Source organism: Manduca sexta, chromosome 26, assembly GCF_014839805.1.
Source record: "Manduca sexta isolate Smith_Timp_Sample1 chromosome 26, JHU_Msex_v1.0, whole genome shotgun sequence".
NCBI classification, from domain to species: domain Eukaryota; kingdom Metazoa; phylum Arthropoda; class Insecta; order Lepidoptera; family Sphingidae; genus Manduca; species Manduca sexta.
Window position 1 is genome coordinate 10,288,433 of NC_051140.1, and position 20,484 is coordinate 10,308,916.

The 20,484-nt window shown below is 35.0% G+C and overlaps 2 protein-coding genes across 2 annotated transcripts in view; both read left to right on the forward strand.

The window, feature by feature from the left end:
- The window catches only part of LOC115444901 (Golgi-associated PDZ and coiled-coil motif-containing protein), a 48,425-nt gene extending 32,944 nt beyond the window's left edge, over positions 1 to 15,481 (forward strand). Inside the window, exons 5-14 of the mRNA XM_030170879.2 lie at positions 1,028 to 1,133; positions 2,632 to 2,796; positions 3,097 to 3,222; positions 3,778 to 3,890; positions 5,840 to 5,935; positions 6,476 to 6,629; positions 7,361 to 7,495; positions 9,429 to 9,528; positions 9,695 to 9,827; positions 10,135 to 15,481. Of these exons, the coding sequence (XP_030026739.2) occupies positions 1,028 to 1,133; positions 2,632 to 2,796; positions 3,097 to 3,222; positions 3,778 to 3,890; positions 5,840 to 5,935; positions 6,476 to 6,629; positions 7,361 to 7,495; positions 9,429 to 9,528; positions 9,695 to 9,827; positions 10,135 to 10,255 (1,249 nt within the window). The 3' untranslated portion in view covers positions 10,256 to 15,481. The remainder of the gene's footprint in view (positions 1 to 1,027; positions 1,134 to 2,631; positions 2,797 to 3,096; positions 3,223 to 3,777; positions 3,891 to 5,839; positions 5,936 to 6,475; positions 6,630 to 7,360; positions 7,496 to 9,428; positions 9,529 to 9,694; positions 9,828 to 10,134) is intronic.
- Positions 15,482 to 17,309: 1,828 nt separating this feature from the next.
- On the forward strand, positions 17,310 to 20,143 carry LOC115444906 (SH3 domain-binding glutamic acid-rich protein homolog). The gene is made up of 4 exons (XM_030170888.2): positions 17,310 to 17,517; positions 17,631 to 17,834; positions 18,054 to 18,152; positions 19,008 to 20,143. Exons 1-4 carry the CDS (start codon positions 17,473 to 17,475, stop codon positions 19,464 to 19,466), a joined length of 807 nt encoding a protein of 268 aa, XP_030026748.1. The 5' UTR covers positions 17,310 to 17,472; the 3' UTR covers positions 19,467 to 20,143.
- Positions 20,144 to 20,484: the final 341 nt, after the last annotated feature.

Consider the following 20,484-nt stretch of genomic DNA (forward strand, 5'->3'; position numbering starts at 1 on the left):
GCTTACCTAGTGAATTAATTAGTATATTTAGGTATTGGTACTGTCATTAAATAAGTAGTTCGGTGAGGTGGTGCATTTGCTGAGCCATACTGATTGTAATGTGGTGTAAGGCAGTGCTCAGTTCACCTTGTCTATTTAATTTGTATCTTAGTGCATTCATTGTGGCTTTCAGCAATTCATACGAATGATGTCACATATTAAATTATCTTATAATAACCTAAGATAGGTATACCTCTTAGCCTCCTGTAAAATTGGACTGTGTCAGTGTACATATTTTTTGAAACATGTTGCTAATATAATTTGTCTTAGTTTTTACAACCATCCGCCTGCCCAAAGACAACCCTCAATAGAAGACGCAATCTTGGTTAAGTTGTGTTAGATGAACTCCATAAATTGTTATCCGTCGTACGAATCTACCAGACCAAAAAGGGGTTAAAAGAAGATATTTATTTTCTTAACTACCTTTTGTTTACGAGACCACGTGACAAGTTTTTCCGTGACAAAGTATGCTTTATATTTTTCCAGGTTAAAATTAGGGCTATATTTTTAGTTTAACCTCTAGCAATACATCGGTGAAAACTTTGATTTCACGCAGTAGTTTTTGTGTGATGTCTCCACAAACATACAGGCAGATAGAAAAAAATCTAAAAAATAATGTTTTGGTTTCTGTTGATCTTTAAAGCTGAAGAAAAAAAAAACATTTTATTCAATAACTATATTGTACTGGCATCGTCCTGTTACAAATTATTATTATTAGGGTAATATAAAAAAATCTAGTTTTATGAATATTTCAAGCTACAGATATCAATATTATTCTGATTACCAAAAAACTTCGCGAATCTGATTTCCAATGAATTTATATTAATTATAGGAAACTCAAAACGCTTGTAAAATGTAATTACCCGAATAATATAAAAGAATGACAACATTATTTCGTCAAATCTACCTAGTCCTAGTGCAAGATTATTATAATAATTTCATCAATATTATAATTTCATATTTCAGTCACATATTTTTGTGTTTACAGATTAGCAACAAAATATTTGGATAAAGAACTAGCTGGCAGAATACAACAGTTACAACTACTAGGAAGAGACATGCGTTCAGAAGTTAGAGATTCCTTGTGGGCTCAGGTAAGTAATTAATAATTTTTTCATATATCTTCAGTTTCTCGTACAATAAATTAATCTTCCTGACAACAAACTTTAATAGGTGATCTCTACATTTAGATACAATTTTATTATTTCAATAATTTAAAATATATTTCTTTCCTACGACAATACTGTAAATTGGTTTGTAATCTACGCCACTCAATGAGTAGCATAAGTTATTAAGTTCCATAAAGTTATTGTGATATGTGCTACTTTAAGATTATCATAAACGATCTTAATTCATGTTATTGAATCGATCGCTAAAATGGACCAATTAGAATAAAGTATGATTGTACGCTCCGATGCTGCATAACTTTATTGGACTATTTCTAGAAAAATCGATATGTATTTAATAAACATTCTTTGCCTGTTAATGCGCTTCTTGTTATTCAAATAAAATACTTAATGTGGATATAAACATAAAAACCTGAATTGAAAAGAAGATTACATTACTTGTGATTTAATATTTTCGTATTAAACCGTAGTTGATATTAAATTATTTTTGGAAGTAGTATTTTTCGAAGTCGGTTTTTGTGGACTACTAAATTATACACGAAACAATCACACATCACGCTTTTATTTCTGAATAAGTAGTCAGTAGTCTGTTCCATGTGGTCATATAGGGCAAGCCAATCGCCATATCGAAAAACAAATTCGAGACTCCGGGCTAATATTGAGCAGAAAAAACTAATTCATTGCCCAACGAGTGATTTAAACCCAAACCCCAGAGTGATTGTGGTACCGCCCGCGGAACACTACACCACTGAGGCGGTCTAAAATAAACACAAACATTTAAATTTCTTTAAAAACTTACAAGAAGTTCACTCTTGGGGCCCTGCCTATTAAAACTCACTGCCTTCATTACAACACGCTATGATCGAGATATAATTATACTTTCTTACATATTATGGTTCAATTAGAAGAATAACATATTTGTAACAAAAACCATTATGTTTATAAATATTAACCCTAGATATGATAATCCTTTTTATAATTACCAATGACAGAGGCCAAGATCCCTTTCTACTAATGCTAAATGTATATATAGGTGAGACATATCCTAGTGATAGACTCAGCGAAAGGTTATGGTTATTCCCCATACATTTCTTCCGTTTTGTTTTTCTATTAGTGTTGACGATTGTAGAAAGACATCTTGACTACGCCCCCTTGTGTTATTATTTTAATCGACACGATCGCACGTGTTATTAAGAATTATTCGAATTTTATTGTGTTTACTATCTGCCTACCTTCATTTTTTATTGGAGATATTGTAGCACTAAATAAACATTTTGCGACTAATAGTAATCTAAATTTAAAAAATCTAGCTTCGTTACAGGTATTCAGCTAAAAAAATGAAGCATGGATATGACTTTACGGTATTGGATATTATGATGAGACAGCGTCATCATAATATTATACTTGGCAACTGGAACCCAGATGGCGGTTGATGGTTATTGTGATAGTGTTTTATGTGGTGCAGGTAGAGGCGGAGATCCTGTTGCAGCGGCACAAAACGCTGGTGCGCGTATGTCGCGGGCTGTCGCCGTGCCCGCCGCGGCCGGCCGCGCCGGCGCAGGCCCGCGCGCGCCCTCGCACCGTGCGCGTGCGCAGATCGCCACACCTTGGGCTCGGCATCTCAGTTACTGTATGTTATAATATATACACATATTTTATAATGCTGAAAATAAAAAATATCACCTTACATACACATCTTATTCATTTTGTAAGCATACTCAATCATCACAATAACTTTGTAATTAATAACGAAAACTAAAGCCTGTAACAAAAAAAATTACACACGCTTTTTTTAAATCGCAATGGGTAACTACATTAGTTAAAAAGGTCCATCCTGACCTTGTTATTGCGTTAAATTCTCTCTTCCTCCCGTTAATATCTGTTCTTTTGTTTGACTTTATCATAACATTGTGTGTATACAATGGTGCAGGGCGGTCGCGAGCACGGCGTGCCGATCCTCATCTCGGAGCTGGAGGCGGGCGGGCCGGCCGCGCTCACCGGCGAGCTCTACGTCGGCGACGCCATCCTCGCCATCAACGACCTCGACCTCACGCAGGCACGCGCTACACACTACACACTACATAACATAACAACTACTAACAATTCAGCCCAGCTTGGCTCTGCTCACATAAATACGTCTGATTTATATATATACTAAAAATAAATAGTGATGTCCTGTTCCTAGCGGCATATATTTATTTGTTTGCACGTTGACTTTTTGTATGCACCATTTTACCCGTTTACTTCGAGATGAGAATAGTACACGATCAAACATCAGTTTTGCAGACTAAATGTGTTGCCATTACATTATTGAAGCAATTAATACTCCTTAGTTTGTACCATAGACCATACAACTTAAACCTAATGGCCGTTATGTTTCTTTAAATTCTGTTAAATAACTTAGGTTCGAGAAAGCGCGGAAGAACTACGTAAAACGTAACCAATAATCATAGTACTCTCTCTCTCTGTGTGTGTGTGTGTGTATTATTATTTGATTGAAGATACGATTTGCTGTAGTTTTTAAGACTGACGCCTGCCTGAAACTTCCTTTGATCCTATAACGGATAAAATGTATAAATGATATTCATGTAATACAATATTTTCTCCTCAGGCGTGTCACAAAGAAGCAGTGCAAGCTTTGCAGAGTGTCAAGGGCGATTGTGCGCTTTGCGTGCAGTTCATAGCGACCGACGATGACGACCGCCTCTCGGAAGACAATTACAGGTAGGTACCTAATGATTTTCAGTCGCAACTATTATATCAAAGAAAAACAACATCATTAGTAACGCGTCTATTTCCAAAGAAATAAAGGTGCGACTACTTATTTTCGTCCCAAAGTGTTTAAAGGGCGAATCTAATATCCCACTGGTATAGCGATACAGTTCCATATATTTGTGACAAGTATTTATTGTTGTTTATAATATACTTCACAAGTTCGACTCAATAGCGACCATTCAGCAAATTTTAACAAAATTAATATTCTCTACGCTAGTAATTTACTACATTAATGTTTTCAAATATTCTTTCACGAGATATCTTTTCAGCATGTGACCTTCAAAAGTATTATAAAATGTCTCCTAGATATCGCAAAAAGAGACAGTGATACTTAATCAAACAATGCTACTGACTATCAAATGCGCGATTCGAGTGTAGCGTTGTCATCACCACAGTGCATACTCTCAAGTCAATATTTACTTATTAAATAATGTTTACTTTTACAACTCAATTACTATGTTAGTCGTACGCAGGGTTGCCGCCCTTTCTCTCATGACAGATTATATTTTATGAGGGCTAGTAGAATTATTTTTGCCACTAGGTAGCATCATAATATAGTATTTTAATTAATAGTCACTACAACAAAGAATTCACAGATAAAATGATTCTGTGGTCCATTCACTCTACTCCCAAACTGCCGTGCTAAGCTCAAAAGCGGTATCTCAAAAAAAAAACAAAATCTTGATTTTTATATAATCAGATAGCTTAAAGAAATACCCATCCAATGAACTTACCTAAATAACGGTATATTGTTTAAAATTTATTAAAATAAAACCTTACAAGAGTGTCTCTATCTCAGTTTTACATACAAAACTTTAAAACTATATTTGCAAAACTTCGATTTTCTCGAAATAAGGTTTCCCTGACATACCGCTTTCGTGCTTAGCACGGCAGCATAACCCTGAGAGACATCCAGTGAACTTAAAAATTATTTGCCTTCATTGGGTTTAGTAAACTTCAGAAAAAATTCAAGTAAAAAGTAATTTTTATATAAGTTTAATTTGTATATAATGCGCTGTATTTTATCAATTATTTTACTTCATTGAGAAAAAAACGTTTAGCTTTTGTCGCCTTTTATGTTCCTCTATATGCAGTGAAAATTTTGACCCCACCCCCGACTCCAAGGCATATCCCTCTTCCGGCGTCAATGACACCCATACGTGTATCTTATCGGCGAATGAACAATATTTAAAAAATCATAGACAACCCTGATCGATTGGAATCCGAACAAAGTTGCTTCAATAAATGTGTGATGGCCGTCAGTCGTAGTGAAAGGAAGTTTTGTCTACTTGTATTTTTTATGAAACGAGTTATCGCTACTCTTTGTGCGCACTATTATCTGAACCTTAAGTTAATAATCACAATAGGATATATATTCCTGATTAATTTGCGTATTGTCTATTTTTATAAGAAATGCTGAATGAAACGAAAAAGAAACCGATCCGTAAAAATAGCATCCAAGTTGGTTGGAAATTTTGTACATGAGCTAATATGTAGAAGGTACCAATTTCTTACGCGAACACTATAATGTTAGGTGATGTCATGATTTAATACATTCTTCTCTTTTTTATTATTTCGCGTTCACTCCTTTCAACTTATTTCAAAAAGTATTTGGCGAAATTGACAACTTTCTCGCTAACTGGTTTTTTTATACTAGTGAATCTAAATCGAAATCTTCAAAAATTATGGACATTCTTAAGGAAGGTTTCTCATAGTTGCAGCGATTACGATAGCTGCCTTACTGTCCCGTCTTAAAAACTACCCAGTATATCAGAAAGTAACGCGTTTAGGTCACAATTAAACTAATTTATGTCTTAAGGATTTTTTTTATTTATTATAATAAATAATACTAATAATTTTATGCAAAAATAAATAAAACTACTTATATTTTGTTAAAGATTTCCTCTGTATCCTGAAGACGGCGAAGTATTTGGAGCAGAACCAGACGGTTCAGGCGCCACACCGACCGCGCCGCGGACGCCTGAATACAACAGGTAACGAGCTTTTAACAATGTTTTAGCTCTTTTTTACAGTACGATATCAAAATTGGCCTTATTGTGGACACGATACGCCTGCTATCAGAACATATCTACGAGTAGAAACCACTTACACTTGATTGGTCAAGTTGTGTGCTAAGCCTTTATACGTATGAGACATATTAGTACTCTGTCTATTGCAAACCTAGTTTTAGTCTATTTGCCTAATACTTACTTCTTGGTAAAATATTTTAACTCCATGAAGGATATTGTAGTATCAGGCAGGTTTTTTATTGAAAGTTATAGCTTGTAAAATTTACTTGACTTCTTGCGTCCATGATTTTTTTCAAATATCATAATATATCAACATATTTTTTAAAATATATATTAAGTTCATGTACATTATCTATTAACCACAGTTACTCATTATTAGTTCGCAAAAACAAATAGAGTGTGCGATTAGCCGAATTTTTAGTTGGAGAAACGGGAACGTTTACTTAGCAGCTTAATCCCAGCATTCGAAAGTGGTTATTTGATGTTTAACGTTTATTTACGTAGACGCGAGTCGGAGGCGGGGTCGCGGTCCGGCTCGGTGTCCGGCTCGGAGCGCGGGCCGGCGGCCGCGCCCTACCGCGACTACAACGCGCTCAACAACAACCTCACCATACTCGACATGGACGACGACTCCATCAAGATCGAGGCGCAGCTAGAGGTACATTGCACACCTATATTATGGACAAGACTGGATTGACGATATTTTATTAGACGTTTAAGGCGACAGGAGGCGAAGAAATGAGCGACGAAACCACAGTTGTTGTGAAACGATTAGGGATAGTCGTAACTTATAAATGTATTTAGTTGGCTAATTGGAACGGAAGGGAAACTCTAGTGCTTTTACTGCGGATACAGAATAGACATGCATTATAATATTATGTAGTCGTATTATTGTAGCTTATATTTAATAGTGCGATATTGTTCGCGCGGCGCCTACATATTTAGCTGAATATCATCAATAGAAAGTTTACACGGATTATCACAGCGAATTCAATTCCAAACGCGCGCATTATGCAAACTTTACGTGAGTAGAGACTAGTGTAATGATAACCCCAAATAGATGCCGTCACTGCACGCGTGCTGTTTAAAGGTGCAGGGCGTTTGCATGGACGTCACTTTGTCTTCTGATTGGTTTTTAATCACAGAATAAACCTGTTATCTTATAGCCTGACTTGGAAAATTAAAAACCACGTAAATATGAAACTAATTTCTTGTATTAAAAAAGCCAGCTTTAAATTGAAGAAGCAAAAGTGGCGCCCTCAAAACACGTTTTTTTATTTATCTGGTTAAGCTATACTTTAATTTTAAAAATGTCCCATTTAGTGGTATTTAATTCCGGCAATTAGGTAATTGCTGCGTGTGATGATGTATTATGTAATGTCGGTGCAGTGGGGCGCGGCGGGCCCCGGCGGGGTGGCGGGCCCCGGCGGGGTGGCGGGCCCCGGCGCGCCGCACTCGCTGCACTCGCCGCACTCGACGCCCGTGCACGCGCGACACCACGCACTCAAGAAGCGCAAGCCACAGGTAACCACGCCAACCCACGGCACAATATACCACAAAGCCGCTTGTGAAACGACGCGGCGACAGAATAATTACAAAGTATTACGTTTCTGGTCGATAGTCGAATATCACTTGCAATAGGGTATTTGACTATGTTTGATTTTGTGCATTTTTTATATGTAACAGCAATTAGTACAAAATAGAAGGCCTTATGTGAAAACAGCATTAAAATTCGATAAGAAACAAGCAGTAATTCATATTTCAAATATGTCTATATGCAAGAGTGGGCGCGAAGTGGGGATATCGCTCCATCTCTTTCTTTCGCACGCCTCGTAATTACCGATGACGTCACATGCAAGTATTTCGCCCCTTTTCTGTTTTGACTCACTGACACACACACACACCCCAACTACCTAATTTCAATAGCTTAAAACTTGTATATTTTTTTAGCAGATTGCAATTATTTTTTTGTTTAAAATTTATACGATTTAGATATTTTATAAAAGTTATAAATAAAAATAAGACAAATATCCTATATACTGCATGTGAAAAATGAATGTGAAGAAAATTTAAATCTCTTAAAAAGTTTAGTTAGTCCATTTTATTATTTGTTTCCGCTTTTATCTGATAACTAGTTAGTAAAGAATTCACGTCTAAATTTAATAATCATGGATATTTCTGCCTTTAAAATTTCGTCATATTAAATTTTAAAGGCCGAAATATCCATGATTATTAATTATTTTACGTTTTTCTTCAACTGCGAGAACTAATCACTAACTAGACGTGAATTTAAATTCTTTACTTGCCAATACTTGTTTAGTTACCCAGATTAAAGCCGAAACAAAATGTATGAAAATGGACCTTGAGCTACCACCTTAAATTACTAATAAACTACTGTAGTCACATAGGAACTCAAATCGCGTAAAGACCCCATTTCACCTATTGTCTAACTACTTCACGCATATACAATTATAATTATTCGAGAAAACAATTTATGGGAACTGACTTGAAGGGTAAACAAATATTCAATACGAATTTAAATTGTAAATAACACTCATATTATACGAGACACTGCACCGTTTCCTTAGCGCACTTACATACATAACTTCACGTTTTTAATGAATACGTGTTAAAATTTTAATATGAATATAAAACGTAATGTCTAAAGCCCGAAACCAACAATAAGACACTTTATTGCCACCCAAATTTACTCGATCGCGTTTTAGAATTCGTGTGTCGGAGCGCGACCGACGCTGATTTTTGCACACGCGTTCCCAAGCACCTAAGCGCCTACTACGGGAACTAACGCGTCGTCACACATCAGTTAGAATCGGCAACTGATATTCCATTACTAGTAAATATAAAAGTGTGCGATTTTGCGCGAATATGCGCATATCCGTGCAATTTGTGAAAAATTTGACGCTTTTATGAATTAAGCCCTATATATTTTATTACTAAAAATAAGTCATCAGTGGCGGCCTTAAGCGAAGCGAGGCCCCAGGCGAAAACAAAAAAACTAATGCCAGGCCCCGGGCGGAGCAAAACAGCAGATCCCCGGGTTTAAGTTTTATCGGTGAGATCGTAAAAAAGATCGTCCAATTCACCACGTGGGCACGAACATTAGTTGGTAGTTTATTACAGTGCTTGTTACGAACACTTCAAAACTGTTTACAAATTGCCAATACGTTTAGTACGCTCTAAACGTATTGGTCGAGCGTATTAAGTTCATCAGACGCGAACCTCACAAATCGATGAAGTATATGAAAGATTTACCATTCATTCATTTTTTATTGGAATTCTCGTCCCTATAATAGAGAGATGGAACTAACCTAAAATGTTAAAGTCGTGTATGCTTTGCGTTTGCCTTTTAGTGAGTGCTTGTGAGTGCCGTATATTACATTGAACTCTCAGTATATTTATTTTGTAAAACGAATACAAAGATAAAAATTGCATACAGGATTGGCGTACTAAAGGCGCATATCGTGCCGTGGAGGTGGAGGCGCCATCGCCCGACGTGCCGGAGCGGCCCGCCGACGATCCCGTCGTCTCAGACGGAGGTCTGCACCAAACTCATTTTCTTATAGTTGTTTAACTTATTGCTTTACAACAAACACGCTAAATATTATAATCTGTCGATTTTTTTACATGACTTTTAATATAAAATACAGTGTATGTAGTCAAGAATGTTTTAGTAGAGTTATTTATGTATTGTATTTTTCACAGTTCCCAATTCACCAGCCGCACCAATACCTGGTCCGATACAAGATGACGTACCGCCATTGATAGAGATTGATACCAAAACGGCCAAACCTAATGGCGAAACTAAATCACTCAGAAGAGAAAGCAAAGGATTTAGGTGAGGATTTTTAATTCATAGGTCCGCAATAAAAAGAAATAGCCGTATGATATATATAGTGGCGGTCCTAGCATGTGCGGTGGTGGACAGGACAAACGTCCAGGGCCTGTAGGATCCCAGGGGCCATATACAAAGAATTGCATTACACACCTTTGACAATCGGGTAAAAAGGATTCACAAATATTTGTCGTACAGAACCTTTCATTAGCTAAGCCCGCCACTGAATATAAACTAAGAGAACCTTAAATTGGTTTCTACATTGTAAATAAGATTTAAAATATAATAGCATGGCTTTGGTGTAAAACAGGATAGGTTCAGCGCGGAGAGTGACCGCGGCGCCGCTGACGAACGGCGACGTGGAGCGCGGGTCGTTCCCGGCGCGGCTGCTGGCGGGCGACGGCGACCCCGACTTCGGCACGCCCGTGTGAGCGCCGCGCCACGGGGACCTACTCGGAATTGCGTTTCTCTTTATGGATGTCCAATGCGACTCGCGGCTCCTTGCACGTGTTATGAATGTGGCTATAGTATTTTTTACTTTATTGCAATTTGAATGTCAATAGTAATATATTTAAAAATAATTTGCGCTAAATTTCGGCTTTTCGATATGACTCGAGAGTGTTGGCCGACGTGCAAGACGTGGCGGTTCGACCTTGCGATGCGTTAGCGTCTCGGCCTACCGAACCTATGTTTTAGTATAATATTACTGAACTGAAGTTATTTCGAGTGCTTGTGTTTTTTGTTTGATGAAGTTCTCTTTAAAAGAATGTTAGATTGTCGCGTAGTGATGCGCCATGGCATGCTTTTGCGTGTCGATGATTCCAACGTTTATTTAAGACTCGTATATTGAATAGTAGCTATATTATTGCTTTATGCGAGTGGAATTGTACTAGCACAGTAAAATTTTTTTAAATACTAATTGCTCATATAGCCGATATTATTATTTAAATATTTAGTATATTATAACATTAGGAGAAAATTTCGGGTGAATACAGTAAAAAGTTCACGACGTCATTGTAAAATTTTTGATGGATATTCTAATTAACACCCACTCCTGAAAGCTCATTAAATCGTCACCGCAAACCGAAACTAATCGGACATCAAACGTTGTCAGTGTGCCAACGCTCGGCGCTATTACACGAAAACTAATGGCCGCATGACGTGACACGGCTGCGATAAGAATGCGAGATATGCAAAAATGCAAACTAATATACGCGACGCTGCCCTTCAAATGAACTGCTTTGACGCACTAACACACTCTATAGTTATTTACCACTTTTGACATTTGCCTATCTCTAAAATATTTTTACTGCAAAAACACCAATCAGATATATTACAATAACGTTCTGCGTAGCTAAACTGTACTGCATGCTTGATGTCATATGTGATCTGCATCGTAAATAAGTATCTGTAGTGTTCCAACCGGTAACTTTTTCGCAAAAATAGTAAAAAATGCGGGTGCATTTGTTATACCTTTGCCGTGGAGATTATAGGCCTACTAAATTGTACGTCAAAAATTAAATAACGGTCGAAGTATTTTCGCTAAGGCGCTTTTAACTTTTTTATATTAGTTAAAGTAATAAAAGATATTGTTGAATGGGCCTAACTAGAAGCTGGACATTAGATATAATAAACAAAAGCTGCAGGAAGACTCTTAAAATATTTATTAATTAATTAATGATGTGTATAATTATAATTTGGCCAGAACTGTTATAGTTTATGAATAACAAAGCTCGTGTCAGGCCCAGTTGGTGGACATCAATAAACAATTCAAATCTTAAGTTAAATGTTTATAATCTATACTAATATATTATAAAGCTAAAGACTTAGTTTGTTTCTTTATTTGAACGCAGTAATCTCAATGAATATTCGTGTTGAATAGCCCATTTATTGGGAAAGGCTATATAACATCACGCTATAACTAATAGGAGCGGAGCATAAATTAAAAATTATGCAAAAACTGGAAAAAATAAATTACTTTTGAGCAGGAGCTCCGTTGAATGCACTGCGTAAACGGTTAAAGTTAGGCAACAAACAATCATGTATGCAGTATGACTGAATTGTTCCATTTCAAAATTTCTAAAAAATAAAACAAAGTCCCGTGCCGCATCTGTCTGCAACCTGTCTAAACGGGATAAACTCAAACTGCCCAATAAATTTCGATAAAATTTGGTATGGAGAGAGTCTCTGGAAATTATATAGGCTACTTTCTATCCTGGGAAAATATCAGCCCCGGATCTTGATTTTTTTCGAGGCGGGGCAAAATCTGGAAAATGCCGCCCCCACCCACCTATATTTTTACCTTTGTTACCTTCATCATCATTTTGCGTCCCGCGGAAAATAATTTTAGTATTGAATGTACTGGATGTCTCAGTAGTCATAGTTGCATTAATGATGAGTTATATACATAACTCATAATTAAACATCAAATTCAAACTTGGCAAACGAATACTCGTTTGCCAAGTTTGAATTTGCCGCCCTCTGAATTCGCCGCCCGGGGCATGGGCCCCGGCTAGCCCCCCCTTAGATCCGGGGCTGGAAAATATATAGCGTGACTTTTATTACGGAAAATTCTTTCACGCAGGCGAAGCCGCAAGTAAAAACTAGTTTTAGTTATAAATGTAATAATATTTTTTTTAAGCATTATTAAAAGTCTGCTAGAAGTATTTGATATTTTATGGATTTATTCAAGAATTCAAAAGATCGTTTCATAATGGCGGAAATTCAAAGCAGACGTGATAACCTAAAAATAAATATCACAAATATATAAATAAATAATCAATCACACCAAATTCTATAATAGCAATTTTGTTTTCGTATCAGCTAGCATTTAATACATTTTTGTTTGTTTTTCTTTATAATTTTTCAGTGAGGTTATAATTTTTTTTTGTTTTTATTAAATTGGTTTAGCGGTATTTGAACAAACAAAAACACAGTATGTTTTTTAATGTTCGCTTCTGTACCTCAGCCTGTATGAACAATGGACATTGCTCTTTGCAAAGTCACTTCTTAAGTGATAGAAGATCTCATTACCCAAGTGTGTTTTCGTATGACTTATGTATAAATTGTGTTTTGTATATTTTACTTTTATTTTAATTATACATATTATATTCTTTAACGTGCGTTGGCAGACAAAATGTAAATACATAAATGAATAAATAAATGGTTCTAGAATTTATACACGACTATAAGTTAAACTACTCCTTTTATTAAAAATAAAGTGTTTTGTTTTATAAAGATATTAATGTTATGGTTATTTTTATATTATGTTTACTTAAAGATGACATTTGTTGAAGCTTCCTTTGGGACTTATTCCTTTATCTTTCATTCTAATTTATATAATAGTCTTATTAAGAACACCGATACAATAATATGTTTGCTGTGTAATATTTACTGTAAGTCACTTCTATACATTCCTCTTTTATTTCTCCATTTATATAAGAATTCCAATTGTATTGTTTTATTTTTTTATTAGTTTATCTACGAGGTTATCATATATTTTATTGGACAAACCATTTTTATCATCTCAAACATATTGTCAAATTGTATTATAACTATGAGACTGCTTCGGTAGCGTAATTACATGGCTTGCGCGGTAATAAAGAGCTCTGAGGTCCTGGGTTCGAATCCCGGGTCGGGAAATATTTGGGATTTTCCTCTCAATATCAGCCCAAAGTATCGATTCTGTGGATGTGTTAGGCTTGTCCCTTATCGAAATGTGTGTTTTGTTGGAGTTATTTTATAGACCATAGTCATGTTATAAGAACCCTATTAATATTACATTAATTAGGTCATATGTCTATTATAATACATACAATACATGTGTATTATTTCTTGTACAATGTGTTTGTTTTCATCAGCTTCTGGACTGCATAAGACGCACACAGTTTCTGGCAATTGAAAAACTTATTTTGGAAACATAACAACGTAGTATTTACATGATAGCATTTGCTCAATTTACTTTGTCAACAGTCGTGAATAATAGTTCACAGTAAATTTCATTGAAGGATTTTTTATAGATTCTTCATCTTTGAAGACATCTCTTGCGTGAATTGTTAATAATTTAAATACAGATTTATTAATAGTTTATTTCTTTTAATAATAAATATGAATACAATGTAATCCTAGAATGAAAGATTAAGTTCGCATTTTCGGCTTACGCGGCACCGTGCCATCACTATAATATTAGTTCGCTGGTGATATTTTTAACAGCCGGCAAACATAGTTGTCATAATTTTTACAATATACTTATAAGAAAGATGAGACAGATAGATGTATCCGCCCTAAACAGAACCAAATCGTACGTGAAATTAACGTCGTAGCGCAACCTCTATGAAGTGTCGCTGGGAGTGTATATTTCTAGTGTAATAATAATACATATCACTATGGCTTACGGCCATTATCGTAGACTAACAACTGTCTAGCAATCTGGATATTTGCCAATAATATTTCCACGCATCAAACACTCTCACATTATGTTCATTAGTATATCTATATAAATAGAAACAAACAAACTGTACTGTTTACGTTGTATAAATCGTCTGAAAAAGTATTCCTTCAAATGAACTCTGTATGTCTCATTCCTATTTAAATTAATCTGTTTAGCTTGACTGCAGAAACAGATATGGCAGTGGTCGCTGCTTACTATTCGTTACCGAAATGGGCACTCATAATTGTGTGGCGTATGATGTGTGCTTGAGTTAGAAATTAAACCAGCGAGTCTTAACTGACAACTGTGTTTATTAATTAAACGCACTTACATTTATACCTTACCAATATATGACGTGTGTATTTAATACATATTATGTCCCCACAATCGGAACACGTACAATCTAGTAAAACTGAAATGTATTTGAATTTATTTCCACCATAATATTTAGTATTAAAATCAGTACGTACGGGTTTCGAAATGAGAGGGATGTACCGGGCAGGCTCCCAGAGCGCCGTTACTAGACAGGACTCCACAGACTCGAGAGCTGGTTGCATTTACACTGGCTTGAACATCATTCTATCATTATCGACATTCGATAGCTTTTACCACCAAGAATACTGTTGTGATCTACAGAAAAAAATCCTTATGCGCGGGAAACCGAGTGGCTAAGGCCGACCCGGCATATAATAAGCATTGTACCTTAAAAAAATTTGTATGGACGATTTAAAAAAAATAATGATGACTTCATTACATTATTTGTTTTAACATTAGTCACATAATTTTAGAATTACGTAGTAGAGTTGCAGTTATTGCTTATCGCAAACTGTGTAATTAGTATAACCTTAGAAAAAATCTGTTTACAAGAATATACCTTAACATATTTTTATTTCATTAGATTTTACGTTTTTATTAAAATGGCGCGTTGCAATTTTTAACTTTATTATACCTGCGGACCTAATTTTATATTGTAATCAATTGTGTAATTTATAAAACGTATTATTTATAATAACATGAAGGACATATAATTGTCGATTACATTAATGCGTAAAAATCACGAGAACTTATATATAATTATTTTAAGTATTATGATATGCAGGCCGCGAAGTGCGTACATTCCACTTTTTCCCTCTATAGGTTGCTGCGGTAGTGCGTTTTCATTTTCGTATTTACAAGACAATACTGCTATGATTGTATAAATGAATGTATTAAAATTATTTATAAAGAACTGATTTTTTATTTATTAAGACTTATTCCTACAATCATGTACAAACTAATACATGGGCAAATCTAACGTGTAAAACGTGCATAAAACTTAAAGTACATAAATTATGTTTAAGCGTCGTACGCTCTTACTTCCTATTCGTACGTCGCGTCGTACGAATAGGAAGTAAGAGCTAACAATAATTTTAATAAATCATGTAAGCTGCGATAGCTTAGTTCGGTGCCGAACGGATTGTCGAGACGAATGTCAGCAGGTTCAAATCCCAAGGGCATACACCTCTGACTTTTCTAAAATTATGTGTGTATTCTTTGTGAATTATGGCTTTCTTTTACGGTGAAGGAAAACATTGTGAGTAAACCTACATACCTGAGAAGTTTTCTATAGGAATTTTGAGGGTGCGTGAAGTCTACCAATCCGCACTAGGCTAGCGTGGTAGACTAAGACCTAATCCCCCTCAGTATTACAGAAGGCCCGTGCCCAGCAGTGGGCGGTATTATTATATAATTATTTAAAGATGCATAGAAATCACAGACTTAAAAAATCATAGACGTCCTGAGTCTTTATGGGGTTGCTGCGGGATATAAACTTGTAAGACAAAAAGTAGGTACTTAAGTGGCGCCAACTTTTTGTTGAAAAATACGCATTATTTTTTTTCGCATCAGCAGACGTAGGCCGGTCTATAGCGATAAGTACAATTATTTTTATATCGATACTTATTTTAAACTTAATATAAGTAAGAAAATACTTAAATTACTTACATTATGCCTTTATGTAATTAAACATCGAGGGTAGATTTTCTGCGCCGTCTGTGTCCCGTGAATTTCAATGACCTAAGTAACTTGTATTTATCTCAGTAGCTAGGTTCTTTGCAGTTAGAGACATGGTCCAGAGCAAGAGCGTCTGCCTGCCGACGATCCGATGGGGAAGGGTAAGGGGGGTTGGATAATACGCAGATTTAGAAAAGTATGAAGTGACGTTCATAATGAAGATTTTTTTTTGTCTGAACTTGGTAAGTAACTTGTGGATTTTGGAACTACCTACTACTCCTACAATTTTGAAGCCGTATGTATTATCGCTGAATGTTTTATATTTTTGTTCTAGGAACAGATTAGAACGCGAACTAGTATTTGCTACAACACACTCTGGCTTACTGACAAATAAATTCACTGCTATCGAGGCTTGGCTTGAAATTCAGATCGAAATAAAAGACTGCATAAATGCAATCTTTATCAGAGCGACAGCTTCTGCTCTTTGAGCACACTAAAAACTGGTTCAACGTAACAGGACGCCTTCAAAATTAGCTGGCAACTGGCGAGAACGAAAACAGAGATTTTACATTTTGGCATCTCTTATATATTGAATTTATGATACGTACTTAATTTTAAAATAATAGTATTCACTCAAAATAAGCTGAACGTGAAACGTAACGTAACCAATGTGGCCAGCAATATATTTTTATGTTTTTTTTTTTAACAAGGTGTGCTTGATTGTTGAAAATGAACTATCCTAGTTATATTCCCAAGTTCTCACGCAGCTATACTCAACCTGGGACTCGTTGAGGTTATGAAAGTGAGCCACCAGACTTTGAAAATTTCAGTACATCAAAAACAATAAACCCAAGATAACTTGAGCTGTATACATGCTAACCCTATGGAAATAAAATCATTCAATAAGTGTGAATACCTTTTATAAAAGCAAAATTTTATTTGATTGCGTTTTTAGACATCTAAGTAGGCAAATGAATTTACTTTTAAGACCAAAGGCACCTTAACGACTATGATATGTGCATCGGTATTTTTATTTATTTAACAGAGAATTTATAATTGTACTGAAATTTTACCCGGTCACCCTCAGAGATTGTCAGTACTGCGAACTGTCATCCTATAATTATTATTACAACAGATTGACGAATGGCCAAGCCTATTTTTCTGATATAATTAATTTCTCCAATTGTTGTTAAACGTTTTTTTATTCACGAAAGCTAGTTGAGCATTATGGTGGTCAAAATATATATCAGTGGTATCTCGGGGAACAAAGAGGTAAGCAGAAAATTCGTAAAATTCCTGGGATGGCCGGGTACTTTTCTGGATTTTTTGGTAAAGCTGATTCATGTAATGATTGTTGTTGATTACGTGAAATCCGATGATTCCAGGTGAAAAAACGACAGCAACGAGTTTTGATGATATTAGACTCGAAAAACATAAAGTATGAAGTCATTGACATAACGGAACCAGGAAGAGAGGCCGATAAAGACTTTATGCAAAACAATGCTAAGTCGTTGGGTGGCACTGTAAGCGATCCCAGCCCTCGGTCACCGCTGCCGCCGCAAATGTTTAACGACGAAGAATACTGTGGGGTAAGTGACCCTGTGGCATTTGTCTTTGAAATCTTTTTATTTTCTTTTGTCAGAGGACAATGTTGGCAGTGATTCATTTTAGATCGCGATTAAAAGATAGTTAATGTATTATTAGTTACATGGTATCGCTCCTCGGGTGGTTATAAATTAAATAGTGGGGTGTGGTTTGCAATATAGCAGATTAGCAGAATTAAGTTTTATGATAACTTTAAATTTCAGGATTATGACCAGTTTGATCTCGCCAATGAAGTTGATACTCTAGAACAATTCTTGAAAGTGGAGGTGCCCCCTGAACAACCACTGCAAGCAGAAACGGAAGTAAGTGGTGTTGAAATTAAAATTGATTAATAACTTCATAATTTCAATTAATACTTTCTAGTTGTATTAAATAAACCACAATCATAAATTTACAATTTGAAGTTATTTAGTCTCAGCAAAGTATATTTAAATCCACATGGGAAGTATGTAATGTTGAAATCACAAATTTGTTATTGATAGAGACCGGATTATATGTATTTGCATATTTAAGCCATTCTCATAGCTAATAGCATATTTTCTCTTAAATACACTTGTGATGTATATTATAGATATATTTTCAATATTTTGCCACATACTAGAACTGCCAACATAGCACCCAAGTTCAAATTCTGAGTTCTGAGTGATCATTTTCCACATATAAAAATATTGTAAATGATCAAAGTACTTGTTTCAAGGGGTCAAAACGACAATACTTGGTTTATGTTTAGAAAAATATCAAATACTGTACCTATTCTCATATATCAATGGATATTTTACTATTGAAATGAAAAATAAAAATTTGGTTTTCTATTTATGTTCCTAAGATTTATCATTTAATGTTGCATATTCTGTCAGTTTTCATGCATATTTGGATGCATATAACAAGCATCTCAATCATATCATATAATATGGACCCTAGTTATTGACTGTGTGTAAATTTTGCATATTATTTTCTGTATCTCTAGTATAATATATAACATTGTTTTCAAATTTATGTTGTTATTATTATTTGTTTTGGTTTTATTTAACTTGTATGTTACACCTGAATTGAAAAAACACTTAGTAATCATTATGTATTTATATTCTATTTTACCTTATTTATTATTATTGTTGCTATTATATTATAACAATAGCTTATTACATTTTGTGTTTTAGGAAAAGACACTGAATGGTGAAGTAAATGGTGAAAAGTCAAAAGAAACTTCTCAAGAAAGAGATACAACGGATGAAAGCAAACTTGAGGAAACAGGGAAAGATTCACCATCAACAGAGGGTAGTCCTACTAAAGAAGGTTCTGTAGCTCGAGAAGATGGGACAATTTCGAAGGAAGCCTCCCCTGAAAAAGACAATGTGGAATCTACCAATGAAAAATCAGAAGAGGCAACATCTGAGAGGCAAAAATCTGTTGAAAAAGAAACCACAGAGAAAGAAAGATCGCCTGTAACTGACAATGTTTCCGAGAAAGAGGAACAAGTGAATGAAAATGGTGCTGTCAGCTCTCGTGAGCAATCAGAAGAGAAAGAGGCTGGTGATGAACAAATAGACAATGTGGAAAGGAAAAAAGAAAATCCATCAGAATTGCTCATTGAGAGTGAGCAAGCTGCTGCTGAATAATGGACTGATCACACTCTTGCTTCTCAGCTCAAATGAAGCTCTTTTAGCACTAAGCAAGCACTATCCAATAGGTACTGTTATTTATATTGCATCATTCACTTCTTTGCCATGATTAGTCATTGTATATAATGCAGAGAAGTTTTTATCAGCTAATGTATAGTTACATTTTCTATTATGAAGTGGCCTATTATCATAATCATTAGATTTAAAACTATTAATCAAATTCTATTATCCAGAGTAAGATTTAATTTAACAATTCTATTACCCTATAAGAAAGCTTGTATTATTTTAAAGTATTAATATTTTTTTTATTTTACACAACATCTAACTTTTTTTATTATTAAAATGAAATCGTTTTATAAAAAATAACTATAACATATTTATAAAATTTACTTCATTAAATGATTGTTTATGCTTCAGTGAGTTTGTCTCATGAGCAGATATAGAGTGGCCTTCCTTGATGCATGGTTCAGTGGATCCACGGGTTGTCGCAGACACGGCGCTATATTTTATTTACATTATCTTTACTGCAAATAATGTATAAACAATTGTCATAGTAACACGCACGCTTTTGGTTGTATTTTTATCATGACAAATTATTATCATCAATGTAATATTATTAATTAAAGACAGTTTTTTTAACAATTTTCATATGAATTATATAAAATACGAGAAAATGTGTTATTTTACTTTACCGCCTACAGATAATATAGCACAAAATATTCTTATTGCTACAATGCTGCTTAGTACATGCCGGAACTAACCTGGCTAGCGAGTCTGATTAGATCAGTCTTGGATAACTGAATCAAGGATTGTTGGGAAATACATACACCACCTAAAAAAAATAATCATTAATTACTGGGCATAATCATTTAAGAAATATGTATTCATATCTTAACAGCTAGAAAGGCAGAAGTGCAGCATTGGGTTTTAGCTAGTGTTTTTCAAACACTCCTACCGATTTCTGTACATAGTCAGCTACATAAATATCTAAATAAATTCATAGCTTCAATTTGGC

What these genes read in the sequence shown, in the direction of transcription:
- LOC115444906 (XM_030170888.2), top strand. Translation starts at nt 17,473, where the DNA reads ATGGTGGTCAAAATATATATCAGTGGTATCTCGGGGAACAAAGAG. An exon ending in GTATCTCGGGGAACAAAGAG is followed by an intron (nt 17,518 to 17,630) that starts GTAAGCAGAAAA and finishes CGATGATTCCAG; the next exon opens with GTGAAAAAACGACAGCAACG. An exon ending in ACGACGAAGAATACTGTGGG is followed by an intron (nt 17,835 to 18,053) that starts GTAAGTGACCCT and finishes TTTAAATTTCAG; the next exon opens with GATTATGACCAGTTTGATCT.